We start from the raw sequence: 22,940 nt of genomic DNA on the forward strand, positions 1-22,940 counted from the left end.
AATCTAAATGTCTTGTAGTGGCTAGAATGTTTTTTTCTTTCTAGCTTGTTAATCAACTTGTGACCCCTTAAATGGATCCTGACCCTCAGGTTGGGAACCACCAGTCTAACAACCACAGACATTAAAACATATAACTACCTTGGTATTAATAGTATACCGAATCCTTAAGGTGTTTATTGTCATATTGCCCAGAACAGCATCTGGCAACCTTGTTATTTAGACAAAAGCCAACATTTATTAATCTGTCTGCAGTGAACTCACACAGTCAACATAATACTATGACACAGGCTTTACATTGTGTGTATAGTAGAAGACACCCGACTAATAATTTCTCACAGATAGACACTGTATACCATAGCAAGGTTCCTAACAAAGTGTGCATATCACAGCCAAAATGGCCCTCAGAAAAAGAGGACACACATGTACTGTCAGTTTTTAAATATTAACATTTACATGTAACCTTCAGGAGGAGGTCTTTGTACTCTGATCGTACGATCCATAAAGCTGTCTTAGCACTGTTAAAATCTCAAACATAACTTTTCATTAGAACAGGCCCGTCAACCAAGGCTAAATGATATGACTGTGAAACGTTCCCAGAGGAGGCTTTCAAGTTGTTGCCTCTTAATGTGGCGCCGTTTGTGGTGAAAACCATTCATGATTTATTAGAGTTACCTCTTGTCATTCTGAGTGTTATATTTACATGAATGTGACTGTGACATACTGCTAATTCACTGGGGAGCTGTTGTGCATGTTCGCGAGTCCAAACATCCAAATTATGTTGTGATTTGTCTACAAGGCTTGATTATCTGCCGAATTAGATATTTTTAGAACAATGGCATAGGCAGTGTGCACTATGACTGAATCCCACTTAAGTATCAGCTTTATGAAATAGCGTCATTCAATCGAACATGTGTATTCTTTATGTATTCTAACTGTGGTCATGTAATTTCAGAATAAACTGCAATATGTACACATCCTTAATATATAAAAAAGCAAACTATAGGTTGAGTTTGTTTGGAAAATAATTTAAAAATGTAATCAATATAAATTTTTGTGTCCACATCAAGGCATTTGTGAGTCATTACGTGTACTCTCATCTGTTTTCCAGTGCAATGGAAGATGTCAATAAACCTGATGTCAAAAATGAGGAGGAGGGGGGCAGCCATGTTGACTAACAGATGTCTTGCATACACGTATGTGATATACAAGGTCTCTTATGCTTGGCTTCAGCTGAAGCAACTGGCATAGAAGCTCTATCTCTGGACACCAGCCAGTGCTAAACACACTTGCTCCCTGTTCTGCTCCTCCTCCTTCACTTTGGCGAGTAGTGGCCTTTATTCACATGAGGAGGAGGAGGAGGAGGAGGAGGAGGGACAGTCACATGGGTGGAGGCTTGGCAAGAGTGGAAGTGGGTTGTGGGGATGTACCCCCCCCCCCCCCCCCCCCCCTTCCCCAATGCTGCACAGACCAGGGATTCCAGCGTAGGCCATCTGTGATGGATGAAGAGACATGGAGGTGGCAGCTTCTCTCAACAGGAGCAGTTCCCACAGCCCTTCACACTGTTGAGGATCTCCTCCTGCAATTTTCTCCTCTCCTCCTCCTTCTGGGACAGGCGCTCAGCCGGCGGCTCGGGCGAGCTCTTGCTGTTGTTCAGGATTTTGCTGTTCTGGGTGTTCCACAGGTCTGCGTACAAGCTGCCTGGAGTGCTGAGGAGGGTGTGGTGGTTGCCGCGCTCTGCCACTTTACCCTGGCAGAGAAAAGGAAGAGAATCAAAGAAAAAAAAAAAAACAACTTAAAAAATAAATTAGCACAAAAATGGTTAAACATGTGAAGTTAAAATGAAGAGGCCATGCACACAGAGTCCTATAGTTAGCATCTCTTCCTGACCACACAACACTGACCACACTCTCTGCGGAGAGTCAGCCCCCCCCCCCCAAACAGAATCCCTGCCGCCTCCCCAACAACTGTTGCCTTCCTCTCGCAAAAACACAGCCTCGCAGACACACACGCGCATCCGCACGCTACAAACACACATCCCTCCCACATAGTCGAACACAAATGAAGGCACCCCCTTCCCCCACCTCCCATGAGCATGCAGAGGTGTTGGCATCATCTTTAGTGCACCCAAGACGGGCACGTGACTGCTTCCGCTCGTTATTTTAATGAGCACCCCAGGCAGTCCTCTGTTGGTGACACCAGCAAACGCCATGGCGACATCACACGCAAACATGCCTCCTCACCACGACCCTCTGATCCCTGCCATCTGACTCTGGAAACATGGAACAACACATGCTCACTCGCCGCAGTTCAAAGAAACCTCTTCTCATTTTATCCTATCTGACTCCAGCACCGGCGGAAAATGTCACTGCACCTGTGTTACATTTCATATTAACTCTTAATTTCCAGATGATAACCGACTTCACTCTTGTCTCTTTTTCTGCTTTACAGTGTCACCGAGCCCAGCCCTTTACACGCTGGAGCATTTTTCTCTTCACTTGGGAGATTTCTCTGATGCACAATACAGTGACAATGCACCAAAAAGACTCATTGTTTCCACATTTACAAAAAAAAAAAAAAAAAAAAAAAAAAAAAAAAATTGCCTTTGTCTCCATGGCACCTCCAGCCTGACTTAAACACATCTGTCCAAAAACTGTAAAGATTAAGCATTTGAATGGCGATCTCCATTGAAAGACATGTTTAGCCCTGAATAAGGCCTCATCAGTGTCTGGGAAGCTGGCCCATACATTATTAGTCACAGAGACAAACAAGACACGCCATCTGACCAAAACAGCAAGTCGAGTCTGACTGCTTTAATGAGCCCTTATGGAGAAAATAATACATTCACTTCTACTAACAGTATCCTGTTGTTGAAGTTAATGAGAAAAGCTAAACAAAGCATGTTTTCATCACGTACGTAGAAGAAAGGTAACTGAAAATAAATGAGTGGCAAAAACAGAGGCTACTAACTAAATTCTTGTTGCTGGCAGATACAGTGCACGGCAGGTCACGCAGAGTGCAGGTCATCATCTTTCCCTTCAATGCAAAATCGTCTAATTGGACTGGCAATTAACACAGCGCATGTTTATACTCAGAAACTCTGAACCGTCATATAATTTGCTTTTATGAAAGTGACATTACAACTGGAAATGTTAATCAGGGAAGGTACGAGATCAAGTAAAAAATAAGTGGATGAGTTCTTACCTCATTGAGCACTATAATCTCGTCTGCGTCTACAATTGTTGAAAGCCTGTGGGCAATGAACACTGATGTCCTGTCCTTCACCATGTCCCTCATTGAACTCAGGATGTTCTGGAAGCACACAAAGACAAATACAATTATCACTCTGTTAACAAGAGTATCCCCTAATCCAAAGGAAAATAGTTCCCCAGGTTTGCAATAATGCTGGACTGCAAAAAATAATAATAATAATTTTAAAAAAACAGCATGAATGACAGGATATATATGAAATGTACTCCCAAACTTTCATTTGAAGAAGCGGCTAAGTCAACACAATGTTGCTCAGCAACATCCACCTTCATATGCTTTTCTTTCCAATGTTTACATATGATAATCTAAAAACACCGTCGTGATGAGAAGCAACAGAAAACCTCAATTAACAACCACATCTACTGCCCAACTCTTTTTCTTGAAGTTCAGAGAGGACACGCTGAACTTTCTCATTAAATCTAACATTTACAAAGACTGTGGAGTTTAAGCTGAGCTGGAGATTAAGTAGGAGAAAACTGTGGCAGGTGGCAAAGGAGAACATGAGGGTGTGTGTGTGCATGTGTGTGTGTGTGTGTGAAGAGGGGGGTGTATGCCACACCAGGTATGTGACACAGAAGCGAGCTGAATTATTGTGTACCTACAGCAGGTGACTGAGTGGGTGTTTGTTCTACTAAATGTGTATGCAGACACGGCGATGTGTCAATCTATACGTGCAGCAGACAGTGGACATTTGCGGGTATGTTATGTGCACATGCCTGTGTCATGTCTGTGTGTGTATGTGTGTTCATGCACTGTGAGGCATACCTCTTCTGTTATAGAGTCGAGGGAGGATGTTGCTTCGTCATACAGGAGGATGGGTGGATGCTTTAGTATTGCGCGGGCGATGGCGACACGTTGCTTCTCCCCTCCTGAAACAACACAGCAGACGTCATCAACACAGGCAAACCAGGCGAACGACATAAGGTTTGAAATATGTGAAGATACAGCAGGTCTCTGTCTGGCCCTTCTCATCAGATAATTACCTCAAACGGAGGGCCAACGCTCCAACAATAGCAATGCTAAAGGCTTCAGACTGGTAGAACAGACTTTAATTTAATTGTGAAAAAAAGTCAGCAGGACGCAATGATTTCTCCCACTGTGTCTGACTCGGCCTTTATTACATATAAGCTGTGTGTGGCCTCTTGAAAGCAATCGGCGTTCAGCAGATATAAATATTGCTGGCAGATGAAGGAAGTTAGGAGCCTAACAGCCCAGACTGCCCCCCCCCCCCACCCCACCCGAACACCCCCTCGTCTCACAAACTCATGGCAGCTGTCACGTACAGCAGCAGTGAAATTAATGAGAAGTTAGTCATGTCTTTATTTTGTCCGTTCACTCACTCACTCAGTCACTCCGCACAAAGAAATCTGTGCTGCCAGTAATTGCATCTTGAATGTTGAGTGAAAGTGCTCACACACTGTGTGTTTCTGTGGGCTAAATGAGTTGCGGAGTGATGCTAGGAGCCAAATACTACACAGTCTTGTGTTATCGCTGCAGATCAAATGAGGATAACTATAACTGTAAGGCAGCATGCCGAGTTCACACACTACATAGAAGAAAACGATAAAATAATGAAGGTGCCGCTAGAGATTAGCCTCAAGTCCCATCAGGACTTACTGTCATAAGAGAATGTCAGAATTAATTATTAAATGAATTTTAATTATTACCCGCTTTTAGAAGACAACATCTTATAAACACAGTTTTAAAAAGTATTTCAAATGCTGTATTTAGGCAGAAATTGTAACATAATTTAGAGTTGTACAAACTTAAATCTTCAAAGGCAGCATCTTGCTGTCTCTGAGTTTATTCTGTTGATGTTTCAGTCACAGTCCTTTCTCACAGCATACACCCTATAAACTACCATTCCCAAAATATAACCTAGGCAGCAGATGGTGGACATTCAAGACGGAAGATTTAGGCTTGTACGTTGTTTTACTTGTCATAGCATATCTATATAGAAATGACCAAGTGTGTGAAATCTGCCTTCAGTTGTTTAGCTCTGCAAAACTGACTGAATCAAATATCACAACATTTCATACTTAATACCTCACAATCAATAACAGTGTGAGGATATTCTGGGGTAGACTATTTCTGCTTTCATAAGATAATGAGTGGGTCACCAAAAAAGGTCATTAATGTAATGAAGTTTAGCAGCCAAAACAGTCTGTCCAATTCAGAAAGTTTTTTATCATTTCACCCGAAAGCAACCTCTGAGAGAAAAACAAATTAATCAGCAAAGATTAAAGATAAAACATTAATCGTTAATCAAAAATTCACTGGTGGCGGTTGTTAAAAAATGTTAAAATTTGCTGGTTTTGTATTTCTTTTATGATAGTAAATGGTTTGATTTTGGACTGTTGGTTGGACAAAACGCTATAATTTGAATGTGACTATGTGACGCTTTATAGAACCAATTATTAATTAATCAACTGAGAAAATAATCCGCAGATTAATCTATAGTAAGAAATAATAACCACTAATAAAAAATCCAGACAATTTCTAGTCTCATATCACAATAAAATATCATTACTCTATCAACACATTTCCCACCTCTTTCTGAATTTCACATTGAAGCTATTAGCAGCCAGTTACTGAGATAATGGCTGGGTTTTTGCTTTTTTTTCAGTTTAGTATACCATCCAGGGAAATATGACAAAACACACAGCTCTTTCACTTGCTTGTCCAGAGAGACCATATTTAAACAGTAGTCATAATGGTGCAGCAAACCTGACAGCTTCAGGCCCCGCTCCCCAACCTGGGTGTCATAGCCATGGGGCATCCTGAGGATAGCATCATGGATGCCTGCTAGACGTGCCACTTGGTACACCTCCTCTGGTGTAGCGTTGATGTTCCCGTACTGCAGGTTGTAGAAGATGGTGTTGTGGAACAGAACGGCATCCTGACAACAACACAGTTAGAGGGAAAAAAAATGAGGCTTCAGAGAATGTTTTTATTGCAGCAGAGACACAAACAGAGGACTGCAGATACTAAGGGTAGGAGGGAGAAAGAGAAAGAACGCAAATGACAAAAATACTGTTCATGTACCATCTGTTCAGATCAGCCTCTGAGCTCACTGCAGAGAAAACCTAACTGCATTCAGCTTATTTCTAATGCTGTTAACTATTAATGTTACATTGTTCTATGCTGCCCCCTTGTTGTATATAATCATCAATAATAACTCCCACTACATTTACTATTGACAAGACACGTGTATGTTTGATTTATAGTGAAGGAGCTCCAAATACAGAGAAAAACAATCTATGTTGTGTTGATAAAATTACTTTTTCATTGTTTGTTTGTTTCTTTTTTTGTTTTTGTTTGGTGTGTCTCAGACCTGAGGTACAACCCCCAAAGCCTTCCTCAGGCTGTCAAGGCTGACGTCTCGGATATTCTGCCCCGCTATGTAGATGTTCCCCCGCTGGGGCTCATAGAAGCGGAACAACAGCCGCACAATGGTGCTCTTCCTGCAACCAGACGTGGAACCAATCGTCAACATCATTCTGTCTGTCTGTGAGACGTACCCCCACAGTCTACTGATGATATCTGATGATCACACCGACTACACATACAAATGAGATGACACACTCATGGCTAAAGGTTTGAGAGTCAGTGTACTGCTACAAAAGCTGACCTACCCTGACCCGCTGCCACCAACTATGGCCACCTTCTTCCCAGCAGGCACGTCGAAGGACACTCCGTTTAAGACTTTCTGGCCCTCCAGGTATTCAAAATACACGTCCTCGAAGCGGATGGTGGCCTCCTGCGGTGTGATGGCTAAAGGCGGGGCGAGATCCTTCTCCTAGAGTAAACCATCAGAGGGTTGAGAGAGACAAAACGGAAACAGAGGAGATGGTTACAGAACAGCCACTGGCAGAGAAGGCCCAGCATGATGCAACCTTACTCCAACACCTTGTAAAGAGGGATAATGCTGGAGCTCAGAGCCTACACATACTGCATAAAGCTGAGACATTTCACACCAAATCAAGAGGTCGTTTCAAAAGCCCGTCTGAACCTTCACACGCTGCCCTTCACGGTGACTGAAGGATCAATAGGCGTGAAAAGTTTCAGTACATACTGAGCCGAGCCGCAGTGCTGAGACGCAGCCAAGGTCAGCAGTGAATAAAGCGCGTCCTTACCCTGAGAGTAAAAGCCTGTTCTGCTCCGTTTCTATGCTACCTAATAGCAACATAATCACCCACAATCCACCTCAGCCAATTAATACAAATAACTCACAGTCCATTAGTATAAACAGATGATAATTTCACACCAAACCCCCCACCTCACCCGACATGGAGAAAAGCCAAAATATATATATATTTTATTTTGTGGAGCTGTTTCAAGTGAGGGGGAGTTTTAAATTATTTTACATCTACATAATAGGCCGATGTGTCCTACAAAAAAAAAAAAAAAGCAAAAGCATTCAGACAGTAATGGCCTGCTGGGCAGTGTCATTCCACAGGGAATCACAATGGAGAGGAGTATTACTGATGAGTGAAAAATAACTGGACAGATTCATTTCTCCTACTGTAATTACATGCTGGAGATGGGAATGGCATTCATATTGTTAGGCAGCAGGCGCACATTTGCACTTAAGTGTGCTCTTCTGACGCAAGATGGGCTGTCACGTTCAAAAAAATACAAAAATAAATGCAATGAAATGTCTCACAAACCCAGCTGATGGCAATAACACTGAAGAAACATCAGGTTTACATGTTTGAAATCTGAATGGTTTGGGTTTTTTTTTCTAATGGCACAGTTTAAGAAGAGGAGTTTAACACCAATGACACCATGTAGTGCCACAACCCCATATAAAGGGCAGTAGATGTTACTAGAGCTGAAATGATTGGTCAATTAAGCAATTAGTCTGTTCATGTATTAATTAATCAACATTCATCATGATGTTTTAGTCATTTTTCAAGAAAAATGTCAAACATTTGTTGGTTTCAGCTTCTAAATATCTGAGGATTTGATGTTATTCTTTGCCATATATAACAGCAAACTGGATATTTAAAGGTTCTGGACTGAAAGTGAGGTAAAACAGGTAAATTGTATATATTATCTTGGGCTCAAGAAAATAACAATGAGCATTTTATCTACCCAGTGATTAACTGATTAAATGAGGGAAAAAAACTGGCAGATTAATCAATACTGAAAACGATCCTTAGTTAAAACCCTAATTGGCACCGGAAAAAGGAAAAGAGGGTGTTGAAGAACGTAGCATTGCAGGCAAGAGAACACACAAAAAATACACTGTGTATACTAACAAAAAGAAGTTTAACAAAAGCAACTCAGAACAATTAGAACAGTTTCGCTCTTCTTTCCTCAACTTGACTGTGCTCATTTACTCACTGTTTGGAGGAGCGATCACTGATTGAGCAGAGGATTTCACCAAAATCACAGGCAGAACAACAACAACAACAAAAATTAAACTTAACTTCTAAAACCTCTACAATATCACCACACTGGGGTTGTTCCTTTCTGTGAGATCACAACCCTGTGGGAAACCAAACTAAACTACACACATTAAACAAGCTTGTGTTTGGCTATTAGAAGAACCTCAGTTAAATCAAGACAATAAAACGAAAATGAAGAGGGCGCCGATTAAAACGGCTACTGATCAAAAGTGGTTAATGAATGCTCTGAATAAATAAGCAATTGCAATTTGTCATATTCTGGAATATCCTGATCCAGATCACACTAATGTAGCAGGTAATGTCATGCAATACACGCAGCAATAGATGAGGAAGCACCTGAGTCACATCAAGCACGTAATTACTAGGTTTGACTACAACCTATCATTTTTTTACAGCACACGTGGATAGGTTAGCCGAGTCATGCAGCCTGAAGAATAACTCAGTCCTGTGTTAAAATCTTTTACCACTTGTGCAATTAAACGCAGCTGTTAAGCGGGAATGTCTGGATAAAAGGCTTTATCGAATTAGCAAAGGTTAGTTTATCTTTGCTTTCAATTTTTATATTGAATTCTATATTCACTTTCTATTGTGTACAAGTTCCTCTCCACTGTTTTCTTTGCTTAGAGGAAGAAAAAACACACACAGACACACACACCTTTTGCAATTCACTGCTACTATGCAAAAAGGTTACCTTGATTCTGGTGTCGACGCTGAGCAGCGTGAAAAGTGTGTTCATGTCTATGAGAGCCTGCCTGGTCTCTCTGTACACTGTGCCCAGGAAGTTTAGAGGGAGGGAGAGCTGGAAGAGCAGGCCATTCACCATCACCAGGTCTCCCACGGTCATCGTACCTGCGCAACAGCAACAGAACAACTTACAGAGAAGGACGTAATCTACCTTTACTGTATCGTATATGTATTGTTGAATACAAGAGCTAAGAATTTCTCAAAACAACTTCTTTCAAGTTATGAAAGCAGACAAAGCATGTTACAGTCTGAATCGATCTCCACCCCTTGTGATTTCATTTTCTGCATCAAGGCTGTTTTATTTCCTATTCATGGCACTTTTTCGTGCTTGATGTGTTTTGTTCTCATTTGTTTCTGTTTTGAGATGTTTTTTAAGCTTTCTTCTTTCCAAATACGCTATTTTTCCCCTCATTGTGTTGTAAACACAGATCATGGGCATGAAGAGGTAAATTCAGGTCAGGTGATGTTTTACGCTTGGATGCAATCAAATTTTTTCACGGTTAACAGATCTTGATAGAATGTTGGTTTTTTTCTCTCCAGAATTTGGAAAATCCCCCCCAAACCTCACCCAAACTCACTCACCTGCTGCAATGCCCTTGCTGGCCAGCAACATGATGGCAGTGAGGCCGACACTGAAGATGGCACTCTGGCCAAAGTTGAGCATGGCGAGCGTGGATGTGGTTTTTAAGGAGGATGACTCATAAATCTTCAGGAATCCATCATACCTTTCAGCTTCGTATTTCTCATTGTTGAAGTACTGCAGCAGAGATGAGAAACACGAAGAGAGGGAGGAGAGAAGGGAGCACAGGGCACGGAGGCAACGAAAGGATTCACAAAAGGAAAGAAAGTGTAAGTTGAGAGAGAAACAGAGAGAGACACAAAATATGGTTAAGGTTAAAGGTTAGGGAAGCATGGAGGGCAGTGTCAGGCAGATGGACACTTTAGCAGAGTCTGCCTCACGGCTGCATTTGTTCTCAGTGACCGCTCTGGGCGTAGTCTGGGTCTCAGTTGGCCTCTAAAGCACTTTTTCATGTCTCTGTATCTTCATCTCCTCCCCACTGATCTTAAAGGACGTTGAGGGCGATAGAACAAAATGTGGAGCTCACTCTGCTGAGCAGGCTGTGGATCTGACGCTTTGGCAGAGGATAGTGCTTACGGCAAAAGAAAAGTTTAGAAAATATTAAGCAGTTACAAGCAGCAAGGAAAGCCTAAACAACCTTTTACAGTTAAACAAGAACCGTCGGATGTGCAGCAGCTTACACAGACACCTACCAACAGAGCACAGATAGCTCTCTTAAGTGTTACGCCACACAAGAAGCACTAATTTTGATTAAGACACACAGCTATCATGTAGAGAAAAAAAGCCTCATGAATCAGCCACAAGCACATCTTTTAAATTCGGCACATAAAACCTCAGCATAACCATAACAATGACCCTCCTTAACTGTGCTGCCAATTACCTAATATTGCTGTTTGTTTAGTTTGCACTATTGTTTCTCTGCTCTGGTTAAGTGGGCGATTTGCTTCTCTAGCTAACGGCAGTGGTGCTGTGCTGCTACCCGCCTTGCCACTGATTTGCATTTAGGGAAATGCAGGGAATCAGAGAGAGAAGGGAAGAAAGTAGCACATGGAGGACAAACCAAAGCAGTGCAAGGCACCGTGTTCAGGTTCTCATCCAGCCCTTTGTGAAAGTGGAACGGATTTCTGAGTGGGCGGAGATCTAATTACATATGCACACTCACAGCTCAGAGTGATGCTAAATCCGGCCGCATTGACACAGATGACACAAAATAACACAGAACAAAACGTTAAGAAAAACAGGACGCAGAATAATACAGCAAAGAAAATAACATGGGTACCAAAATATATCTGGAACAGCCAACAAAGCAGCCGAAACTGGATGCTGGTTATGTTTGCATGTGTTCTGTGTACAATGAGGTTGCCTAGAAAGAGATTTAAAACAGCAAAAGATACAGATTTAGGATAAGCATGCCAGTGAGACTAGTGTAAAGCAATGTTTACACTCGCACCACATCACATCGGTCAGGTGGCAGAGAAAGCAAACTCAACCATAAACCACCCTGGCCCTCAGCAGACATTTCCATTCAAAAGAAAGCCTCCGGTGGCACATTCAGTCCAAAACTATAATTGAGACACAATTTGGGTCATCGACTAAACCAGGGAAGTAGTCCTGAGTTGTCCAGTGATAAATGTCTCACTGTTTGTAGTGACTGGAATGACATTTACAGAAAAGGGTGGACAATTTCACACTGAGAGAGAAGAAGAGCAGGACAGAGACACAGAGAGAGACACGTGGAGCTGAAAAGTCAAATAATCAATCAACAGAAAATTAATCAGCAACTGTAATCTTCATTTTTCAAGCAAAATTGGCAAATAATACCTAATTCCATCTTCGCCACTGTGATTATTTGCAACCTTTCTTTGTCTTATGTGACAGTAAACTGAATAGCTTTAGGTTTTGGAGTATTTTGAGCATTAGTTGACAAAACAAGGTACTTGAAGACATCACCCTGGGCTTGAGGAATTTGTGAAGGACGTTTTTCAGTATTTACTGACATTCTGCGGATCAGAAGCTCACTTAGTTGAAATGAAAATAATCATTAGTTGCAGTTCTAGATCAACATGTACAAAGCACGTATCAAATTACAAATTAATAACAATATATTTAAAATATAACAATATATTCTCAAGCATCACATGGTCTAAGACTCCTGTCCATCGCTTTGAGTCAGATCAGTTTGTATGATTTGACATGAACATATTTTTTCGTGAATGTCTTTCAGACTCACTGATTTTGTGAACATAAAGTTGGTGTCATCTCTTTAGACATAAGAACTGTGGACAAAGAATTTCATCTCACAATAATGCAGAGAGATTATACTGATAATGTTGAACAGCCGGCCCACCTTAATTGATTCTGATCGGTGTAAATTCTAACGGGCGACGAGGTGACTGAATTAATCCAGTTTAAACATTATGTATGCAGGAGAACAGTTACGTTTGCAAACATGTTACTGGCTGTGACGTTCAGCCTTTTTCAGACAGGCAACTGTTGCAAACCCAAACAAAATGGAAGCAGAATATCTAGTATAGTAAACTTTATAGTCTCAAATACTAAGTCACTGCACCACAAAAGGTCACAGAAAGAGACAGTGAGAGACAGAGCAATCATGGCAGCGAACTACTATTATCACAGACGAGTAAATATTTGTTCACGTCAGTGTGCAGGGCTTAAGTGAACAGAAGAAAAAGACTAAATAGGAGGAGAAAAAAAGGGTGGGATTGATGAAAGGAGGAGGGGGTGGGGATGAGGAGGAGCTGAAAGATGTGTGTGTGGTAGATCTGGGGGGGTCGGATCTCACCTTAACAGTCTCATAATTAAGCAGGGAATCAATGGCTGCGTTGCCTGCTTCGTTGTCTGCTTTGTTCATTTCTATCCGGAAACGAGTTCTGCATTCAGAGACACATGCACAATGACATAAGCACTTTAAGTACATATCTTCATAGTCCAGAACAATTTATTGAGTCTTTATCAAGTGTTAACCAGCATTAGCACTAAAACAACCAAGGGGATTGCAGGAACACACTGGAAAAGTACAAGCAGCCTCGATGTTACCTCCACTGAGTGATGAGAATGGTGAAAGCGGTGTACGCTGATAAGGTACCCAAGGCCACTGCTGCAAACTGTCCACCACACTTGTAATACTGCAGAAGAGAAAAGCACATTTAAGACAAAGCATCTTTTACAAGCTATGACTCAACAGCTTTGTGAAGAAAAAAAAAAAAAAAAATCGAGCGACCCCATATCAGACCACCGGACTCCAACACAAAGTATTTTGAGAGCGCACTGTTTTTGACCATTCCACTATGAAATTGAGTGTTACAAATGGTGGGGAAAATACAAGAAGTAATCGTGCTAATGCTTTAGCTATTTGGGCAATGGAGTCTGCCCTCATTACAGGCAAGCTGACATTATGGTCCAGAGTGGAATAATAGCAGGAAGCAATAGACGAGCCATTCTTTCAGTACTGGCCAAGGAGGGGGGGCATCTGTTCAGGGCATACTCTGCAGGAGGACATTAAGCGGCTACAAAGCTTTGGGATTCATCATTGACACTAATGGGCTCTGTGTTGCCACCAAAAGTTCATGGGGATTCATATTCCATTTAGAATGTAAATGAGACAATATCCCTGAAATTAATTTCCGGACAATCTGCTCTGAAGAGTGTCATATTGATGGAAGGTCCTGAGCTAACATTAAGGACTGAAACGGTAACAGCAACAAGACATAAGAGCCAGAAAATTGTAAGCAGTGTTTCTGGTAGTATCCTACAGTAAGTTAATGGTCAGAGGTAATGACAGCCATCATCCGTGTGTCGATTTCACACTACAACTCACCAAAATGGCACTGACGAGGGCCATCTCGAAGACCGTGGGTCCTAGATTAAAGACGAGCGCACTGAGGACGAAGGAGATGCCCCTTGTTCCGCGGTCAATGGCCTTGGACAGCGCCCCTGTCTGGCGGCTGAGATGGAAACCCAGATCCAGATTGTGCAAGTGGAGGAAGACATTCTTGGCGATGCGTCGGATGGAGCTCTGGGCCACCTTGCCGAACACAGTGTTCCTCAGCTCATTGAAGAGAGCCGCACAAGCCCGCGACGCGCCATCTGGGATAGCGGAGGAGACAGAGAGTTTAGCACACCTGCTGTGAAAAGCAGGGAGGTTCAAACAGCAAGGCTGGGTGCTATCTAGTGGGAATCTATCCCCATCCTAAACCGTCAGGATTTGCTATAAGCAGCAAAACAACAATGTGACTCATACCTTTCCTGTCCTATAAGATATAACACAGTAGATCGAAACAGTTAAGACTAAACAGGGTCGAGAGTTTTCACCTGCTCTAAAGTGAAGGCTTGTATGAGGCGGCGGGGCCAGTTTTTCACATCATCTCTGGTCTGCAACCCTGCAGTGCTACAGCAGCAGCCTCCCCAAGCCTCGGTAATTACAGAGCAGGATGCTGTCTGAAGCCTCACTACTATGGCAGGCCAGCACACTGCAGACTGAGGGAAGGGAGGGTATCTGAGTGTACACAAGCGCGTTGAGTGTATATGTGTGTGTGTGGCAGAGAGCCGGCTACATGTTTGAGCAGATTTCTCGAAGGTGGGAGGAGGTTTTAATAAGAGCAGCATGGAAAGATGTGACCAGGAGTTGTCAATGAACAGGGCTTAATTTCACCACTGTCTGAGTCTGGACTTTCTCTGGCTTATCTATAAGGTGGATCCATGAAATATGGTCTTTCTTTAATGTGTTTTTATTATTGAAGAATTTGAGGTTTTAAAAGGAATCTACATGAGAGTTTCAATTCAATAAAATCACCAATCTAATCTAATCTAATCCAAGAAACGCCTGTTGTTTGATTCCTTACATTCCTCATAAACTGTTATACAAGCAGATGGCTAGCATGACTGTCACAAATTAATATTAGTCTGCGTTTGAATGACACATGGCCTTCCTGTGGTGATTTCACCGAGTTGTGTGAATACATGACTTGTCTGCTGAGAACAAAGTCAGGGTAATAATCGCTCTGTCTGCCGGTCTTCATGGGGCTGTAATGTGGCGTTAAATAGGAATGCTCATCTAATGAACAATGTGTCCACATCTGACAAGGTAGGATGAGCACTGTGCAACCTTTTCAGCCAAATTACTCACGTCACCACAGGCTCAAAGTGCCAGGTCCCAAGTGTCGCAAAGAAGAAGCAAAAAAAAATACAATTCCTTTCTTTAAGAGCATCCCCTTCATTCTTCCTCATCATCCTAATTCGTCCTGTCTGGAGTCCTGTTCATGTGCTCCAGTTATTCAACAGGCAGCATTAGTGTGCAACACCTAAGTGGGCTCATTAAAATAAGTGGCTACAGGGCTAAGTGTACATTGCATCCAAGCTGATCTCACTCAAGGCCAGAGTGACTCGCAGTGGGTGTCATGTTCACAATTTTTATTTATTTATTTATTTTTGCTTTTCATCAGCGGCTCAGAGAAAAACAATCCTCTAATCAGTAAGGAACTTCACATTCACGCTACATCTCGGCCCTGACCCTTCTTGTGTTCACTGGGCCCATTTGGACAAAGAGGAAAAAGAAGGGAGTCGTTCTCAAGGGACATGAAGTGAAAGAAACATCCCTGGCCTCTGTGTAACACTAAAAAAATATCCGACCACTTTCAAGGGACATTAACAATTTCTTCCTTACTGCTTTGGAAATGTATCCAGCTCTGTTTACCTTGGGATCACACAAGGTATCATACTGCAAAGTCCTCAGCACTCACAAGAGCGCCGTGTGGATTAATAGAAGTGAACTCAGATGCAGAGCAGAGCACATGATGTAAATAATGTGAGGGGGAGGCGGAGGTTGCGGAGTGGCATTGATATGAATGTGTTGGGAAAGGTCATCCTGTAGATAACAGGCAGTCCCACAGTCCCCTCTGATGAGCGCGGCACCTGCCAGTGCAATACAAGTCTGGGACTTACAGCCAATCAGTACGGCCGTTGCCATGGTAGCCACAGTGCTTGGCGCGTCATTCAGGTTCAGCATGTGTCCCGACATCTGGTTAAGCTCGTCCACTGCATACTTAAACATGAAGGGCACCATCACATTGGTCATCTGGGAAGGCAGAGAGGGAGGGAGGGAGGAAACGTTCAGAGAGGAGGAGGGGAAAAAAAAGAGGAGGGAAATAGTTTCAAATAGCCTATTAGACAGACATATGCTCAATATAGCCCAGTGCCACTTTTCTAGTCCTCTGTAGAGCCTCTCTACAGTCTATGTATGTGCACCCCATGTGCTTTGAAAGACAGTTCTCCTCTGTTGTTAGGCAGTAAATCCAACATAACCTATTATGGTGCATTCAAGGATATGTATGTATGTATAGTATGCTGTGTGAGTGTGTATTCTTCTTGACTGGCTGTGCTGGTGCTGGTGCTTCCTGCTAATGGAATTGAAATGGTTATTAGGGCTAATTAAAAGCACAGGGACAGCTGTGTGACTCAGGCTAGGCGGTCCACAGCGCATTAGGACAGCCAGAGAACACAGCAGCACACAGCAGAGCATTTTCATTTGAAACCCATTTCATTTGAACCTCTCAACCCCTAACGCAGCAGAGGGCTTTTTTTTTTTTTTTTTACTTTTCTTTTTGTTCCATTACCCCTGTCAAATTCTGCATGATATAATTCTGACTAAATAATAGTAACAACAATTATATAAAAACAGAGTAAAAAAGGGGGAAAAAAACAACATGTCTACCCTGCTAATATAAAAAAAAAAAAGCTAAATCTCCAGGGATCTCGCTTTATACACATGGGTATTACACTCACACAATAGAAGTCCTCTGAGTCCCTCAAGGAAAAACAATATCTGCCACTTTGCTACCAAGACAACAGAACATGACAAAAAATAGCCTGAGCCTATTATTACAGGGCCAAAACATGTCCTCAATTTTACCACTAATACATGATAAGGTTGGATGTGCTCTTTTAATCCATTAACGGCCAACACTGGAGATTAAATCGACACCATGTCAATCTGTACCTAGCGATATGTCATCTCATAATAGAGATATTGTGTCAAGTAGTGGAAAAGAGGCTTCGGGCTATCAAGAATTAGCTTAAGCCTATACCATGGCATAAAGACTGGCACACAGACAGAGAGGGCTTCATTTGAGGCCAACAAAAACAAGAGCTTCTATATAATCAGTTATTTGAAATGAAAATGTCACTGATAATGTGGAGTGCGGAGCGGTGATGCAGTGTAACCACATCATTATTCAGCTGATTTAAAAATTGCCTCCACACTGCTGGTGGTTTCAGTTCAAACAGACAAATTGGAGAAATCGAGGCTAACCCCAGCCAAGCAGGAAAATAGTTGGAGAAGATTGGATGGCATGTGTGTGTTCTCTCCTCCTTAGCACACACTAGAGGGAGCCATGCTGAGCGGCAGCAGGACATGCTTATTTAGGAGCTGAGAATTTGTGATTGTTTTCCAGGGTGTAAATTAGAGACCATCAACAAAGGAAGAGGAAATACATCGTGCACTGATTGATGCTTGCAGTTAATTATTTTTTTTAAAAAAACTATCTGTTTTAAATGCACAGTGTTTTTGACACACAGTGTAATCATGGTGAGCACTCCTGTTGCTTGGGAAGAGGCGGTCAGAGCTGAGACGTATGAATGTTCAACTGCAAATATTTTATCTAATTGAACCAATACTTTGTGTTTTGGAAGTGGCCTGTGCTGAAATTCTGCTGCACTGTACTGAATCTTACATTAAAAAAAAAAAAACACCATCGTTATAGGTACATTTTAAAATTATTAACCTTCTCTACATCAACAAGCAGGATGTAAAGCTGTGATTAAAGCAATCCTTCCACAGGATGGCATCATTAATGGCACTGGAAAAAAAAAAAAGACATACATACTGCCAAAACTAAAGGGACACATTTGAGGAAATCTGGGAGCCCTTAATACAGTTTCTATCTGTATCTATTTTTTGTTTTGTTAAATTTGTGTGTCTGTGTTAGTTGATCTCGTGCCAGTATGAACTCAGTATTATTTGTAAATGAATTCAGAATTTTTAGCATTTGTTACTAATTCTTGTAAAAAGGAATGATGTAGTTTGGGTTGTACTATGTTTTTATTTATTACTGTACTTCCTTCTTTTTACCCCCTGTGGCTTTACGCTTGAAAATAATAATTTTAAACAAAAGAGTGACAACACCTGAGCTATCTTTAAGGTCTCTTATAAGTACAATTGTGCATCATAACCTATCTGAATAAATCAGCAGAAGACAAAACCTAACTGATATAGTAAGACTTTTTCTTTATATTCATTTTCAGTGTATACAATTTCCATGCTTTCCATGCAAATTGTGTTGAAAATAGGATTCAACTTTTATGCAAACTGATGTCCTAATGTGAGTGGCAAATACCTAAAATGTACCATCCGCCTTTTTGATTTTTACTGATGTTACTATTTGCCTTTTGTCCTCCACAGTTAATTTTCCAGCAACAAACTATAGGCCTTGACAGTGGCAATGCTGTGTGAGCAGCCAACTCTCAGGCACTGGACTTCAGAGAATCTTACCAGAGCATGAACACACCACATGACCAGGCTTTTCATATCAACCCTTTCTTCCTACAGCAGTGCCAAACAACAATGGCATGCCACTGACAAATAATAAAACCAGACACGGTGTTTGCCTTAGCTAGCAGTGCACCATTTTGCTGTGAAACATGTTTTATTGAAACCAGAGTGATGCTGCAGCCTTCTATTAAAACATAAGTTAGTGTTTAGGAAACTTCTTGGCTGAACACTGGAATTCTTTCTTGGCTCCTGACACTTGTTTCTGGGACAGTGTGACCTTAAAAAATTGACCTCTGACACTTCTGACCAAATCGTGGGTTGTGGGTTTAATTCTCATTCTCATCATCTCAGCAGCCACTTGATAATGATTTATTACTCTTATTACGATTGTGGGTATTGTTTATTTACCACTCTGATGACGTCTAATTATAAAACATCTCTGTTTTACCTGAAGAGAAACTGATTGTCACTATTTGCAGTTTCCAGTTCTTTATGATGCATGACTAAAACATGGACAAACTAAAATGAACAGCAGGATCTAAGAAGGACTCTGAAACTATGGAATGGATGATGAATGAAGACTGGAAAGGGTGTTATTCAAGTTACCAGAGATCGTATCACCACTGTCTACAATCATTTCACGCGTAGGATGACTCTGAGCAATACTGCGTGATGGGGCTGTGATTTCCTTCAGCTTTTCGTTTACTATTTTTAATCACTTTAGATCAGCGCTCTGATTGTGTTGTGAGATACAGTATTTGCTGTTTTTCTCTTGCCTTAGCTGTTTAAATATTTAAATGTTCTCAATTAAACTTTATTTAAATATTATGATATACTTTAATAAAGAGGAGAGAAAAGAATTTAAGACTAACCTATGCAACAGCAAGTTTTTAATTGAGTATATCTTGTAATGGCGTCTTGCTTCAGTCTTTCAGCTTACACAAGCTGCATCTGAGAAAATGGGTCCTAATGTAATCAGGGTGAGCATTAGCTACAGTTAGAAAATTTTATTTTAGAGTGGAAGAAATCAACAAAGCAGAAAGCAGAAGTAAGACGCAGTGTTACCGAGGATAAATATGAAACAGAGACTGTTAAGTGTCTGGACTTCGACTAAAAATATCTTCAGTGTTGTGGGGTATGCGTAAATAATAGGTACAACAGGAAAGGACCTCTCTTTAATACCCATGACACTGTCTGTAAACTTACCTTGGCTCCAGCAAGCAAGCCCAGAGAAATGGCAACACGGGCCCGCAGGTCTGGTCTGTCCTTTGGCCATACGTAAGACAGCATTGCTGACAAGATCTTGGCTGAATTCACCTCCTTCAGCTGTGGAGAAGCAAGCAAAAGAAAAGCCTGCTGTCATATCATAGTACCCCTAGTCTGATAAATCAGTATGTCCTGTAAAGTACAGATCAGAGGGGGGAAATAGTATTTAGCATTTTGGCAACTGAGTAGCAGTTTGCATTCAGCATGACAATCACAGTGACCAAAAGATGGATCTCTGGGCAGACACGTGGAACATCAAATGTCAGTGGGATTCCCTGGGGAGATCTGGGAGAAGCTACGACAGCAGAGACTCCAGGTGGACCTAGGGATCCAGCCTGACACTACAAGTCCTCGGAGACACCTGGGCTGTCATCCCAGCTGAGGTTGAGAGCCCACTGGTGCCAACATGGCTGTTTACCCACACTCCACCACACACCTGCCACAGGGACTCTCCACAGGCCAAAGAATATGCAGTAATTCCACTAATCCACTCAATATGGTGGCACCATGTTACAGCGCTGCTGTATGGCAGCGCCTCCCAGCAAATTACAGTGAAACTGTGCCCAACACCTGCCTTTAATCAAACACAATCAAACTATATGTGTCACTCCAGAGAAAGGATTAACATTAACAGTTGAATGGACTACTGAAGGTTTCTACGCCATCTGAGGTGGAGAACAATTAATGCATAATAAAAGTCTGTTACTCTTTTGTTTTATGTATAAATAGTTAAAGTGGTATGCAGCTTTCAGAGCTAAACTCATTCATATTGTGAAGCCTGAAAAAGGTGTAAATATTTTTGTAAATATTAGATTTTATTTTTTATTTTTACTTTGTCCTAATGGGTTATTTAGTATAGACTGATGGGCAAAAATAGCTAATTTAGAGATTTAAAATTAAATCTACAACAATTCAATTCAGTGATAAGTCAATTGTTCAGTCAGTATTGAAAGTAATCATTGGTTGCAGCCTGAGTCTATTTCTTGCATTTAGTTTAAATGTGTATATGTTTCTTTAATGTGAATGTGCAACATTAGTCCTGACCCTTAAAAACAGAAGAACAAATATTTTTAATAACCAAAGAAGAAGGCACTGTACTTACCACATTCTTTGGATCTGCGCTTAGCCCTCCTCCTGCATGTCCGTGCCAACATGTCCGTTTGTCTGTGACCTGCAAATGCTGAGAAAACAACGTACATTGTTATTCTGGGCTTGATTTTGATGATAGATGTTGATTCAAAATCACTGATCACAAATACTTACTTTTGCTGCCTCTAAAATCCGACGACAGTTTTCGCTCCTGTTTGTGCTCCATGTAGCTGTTCTTAAGTGTGGTGGGGAACTCAACTGAAACACATGAGATGGCTCATTTAACTGATGTTTCTAATTTCTGATTATTTATTTTTATAGATGTTTAACCTTCATAAATAAGGAGAAACCAATAACAAAGATCAGAACTAATGAATAATCCACAAAAACGGTCAAATAAACTACAAATACATTTAATTCTGATACAAACTAACTTCTTAACTTCCTTCTACCTCCCAGTGTGTTTTCAGCTGAATGTTCAGTTTTAAATCACTACAGTCAGAGGTCAAAGGTTATGCAAAGGTTGGGGACATACTGAACAAACATATAAACAGAGGAGAAGCTGACTGCTGGCTGTTTTTTTACACTATCTGCCACTAACAGAATTCATTTCAACTAACATGAAATCAGTGGGCCAATACATCGTCACCCCATTTCAGAGCTTTATGCATGTGCAGAAATATGTGCCGTATATATCGTGTTTTTTGAGCCTATGAAAAAAATTTCAATTTAAGCACAGTCACTGTTTAGGAAAGACGAAAACTACTAACACGCCTGCAGGGGCTTAGTGCTTGATAATGCAAGATACATTGTGGATGGTTAGAGATAAGCATACTGAACTTAAACTTGACCTGCACTGTAGCTACATTTATAAACACATTTTTATTGGTGATTTGAGTTGGCCAATATTGAGCTCTGAGCTTAAAATTTAGGACTGCAACTAATTTTCATGAAATGTCTGTTTTGTTTGATCAAATCACCATCTACCCAGAAAAAATCAAACTATTGATTATCAAAATAGTTGTGAATCTTTTTTCTGTCAATCAACCATTTCAGCTTTACTAAAAGAATAACCTTTAGTCGGAGTAACTTTTGAACTTTAAAATACACTCAGCTGCCAGTTTACCAAGTAAGACAAAATATTAGAAACACCCCTTGGTTACCGCAAAATAATTCAATTAACCACCAAAAACTACGACAAGTAAGTAAATCAACACTTCATTACAAACAGTTTCAACAAAAACTGAGCATTTTACTCTTCGTGAAGGTGAGCTCTGTGGCAGTTGCGACAATTGACTGTATTGGTTTTAGCAAGATGTACAATTGTCAAAAATCAATAACACACTGTGAGCACGTGATAACAGTTACATCAGAAGAAACGTTAGGTCCCCCAGTGTCTTATCTAACATTTATGCTAACACGTGACTGGGACCACTGACAGGCTACTGCCGCATAAACACGGTAAATGGTGACTTGTACAACAATCCTTTCACCTGACATATGGTCAGACCTAAAAGACAAAAGAGCAGGGTCTGGTTTAACCATTCACCATGGTGTTAAACAACACAACGCCAAAGCTACCACAGATACCGAAACTAGTTCATGTTACAGCCAGTTGGCTAACTGTCGTTGAACGCAGAGCTAACTTGACTCATATTATGTTTACATGACAGCGACCACTCTATCAAACAAGCGAGAGACGACGACCAAATCATCAAATTTAACTTCCTTGAAAGTTAGTCAGAGTCACTTTCCACCTCTGTCCTTGCGTGGTGGCTGTCCCACCAAAAACACAGTGTCCTCTCCAAACAACCGCCTCCCTACAGTCCCCTCACTCACCGCATATGTACTCTGGCGTTTGTGGTCGGTCCCGTTTCCACCGTGGCTTTTATTCCAAAGGTGATATGAGCTCGTCTGTCGAAGAAGAAGCGCTAATTTTCGTCTTTGAAAGTGAAAGCCGCATTTCAGCGGTACCAACATCGGCGCCATGTTGACGAAGGAGGAAGGCGGCTAG

General features: G+C 41.3%; 1 protein-coding gene across 1 annotated transcript; it reads right to left on the minus strand.

Moving 5' to 3' along the window:
• Positions 1-1,004: 1,004 nt before the first annotated feature.
• abcb7 (ATP-binding cassette, sub-family B (MDR/TAP), member 7) lies at positions 1,005-22,927 on the minus strand. The gene is made up of 16 exons (XM_041048918.1): positions 22,766-22,927; positions 21,101-21,184; positions 20,940-21,017; positions 19,778-19,897; positions 15,967-16,099; positions 13,844-14,112; positions 13,063-13,151; positions 12,809-12,896; positions 10,008-10,182; positions 9,373-9,530; positions 6,903-7,066; positions 6,602-6,731; positions 5,995-6,166; positions 4,033-4,136; positions 3,202-3,309; positions 1,005-1,747 (listed from the first exon to the last, which is right to left on the minus strand). The coding sequence occupies exons 1-16, from the start codon at positions 22,913-22,915 to the stop codon at positions 1,529-1,531; spliced, it is 2,241 nt and encodes a 746-aa protein (XP_040904852.1). The 5' UTR covers positions 22,916-22,927; the 3' UTR covers positions 1,005-1,528.
• Positions 22,928-22,940: the final 13 nt, after the last annotated feature.

The sequence above is a fragment of the Toxotes jaculatrix genome, chromosome 10 (genome assembly GCF_017976425.1).
Source record: "Toxotes jaculatrix isolate fToxJac2 chromosome 10, fToxJac2.pri, whole genome shotgun sequence".
Lineage (NCBI taxonomy): Eukaryota > Metazoa > Chordata > Actinopteri > Toxotidae > Toxotes > Toxotes jaculatrix.

Bases quoted from the DNA above. Each gene is read 5' to 3' on its own strand.
- abcb7 (XM_041048918.1), bottom strand. From the start codon at position 22,915: ATGGCGCCGATGTTGGTACCGCTGAAATGCGGCTTTCACTTTCAAAGA. The intron at 14,113-15,966 runs GTAAGTCCCAGA...CCGCTATCCCAG, and splicing joins AACGGCCGTACTGATTGGCT to ATGGCGCGTCGCGGGCTTGT. The intron at 7,067-9,372 runs GTAACCTTTTTG...GGTTTACTCTAG, and splicing joins GCGTCGACACCAGAATCAAG to GAGAAGGATCTCGCCCCGCC.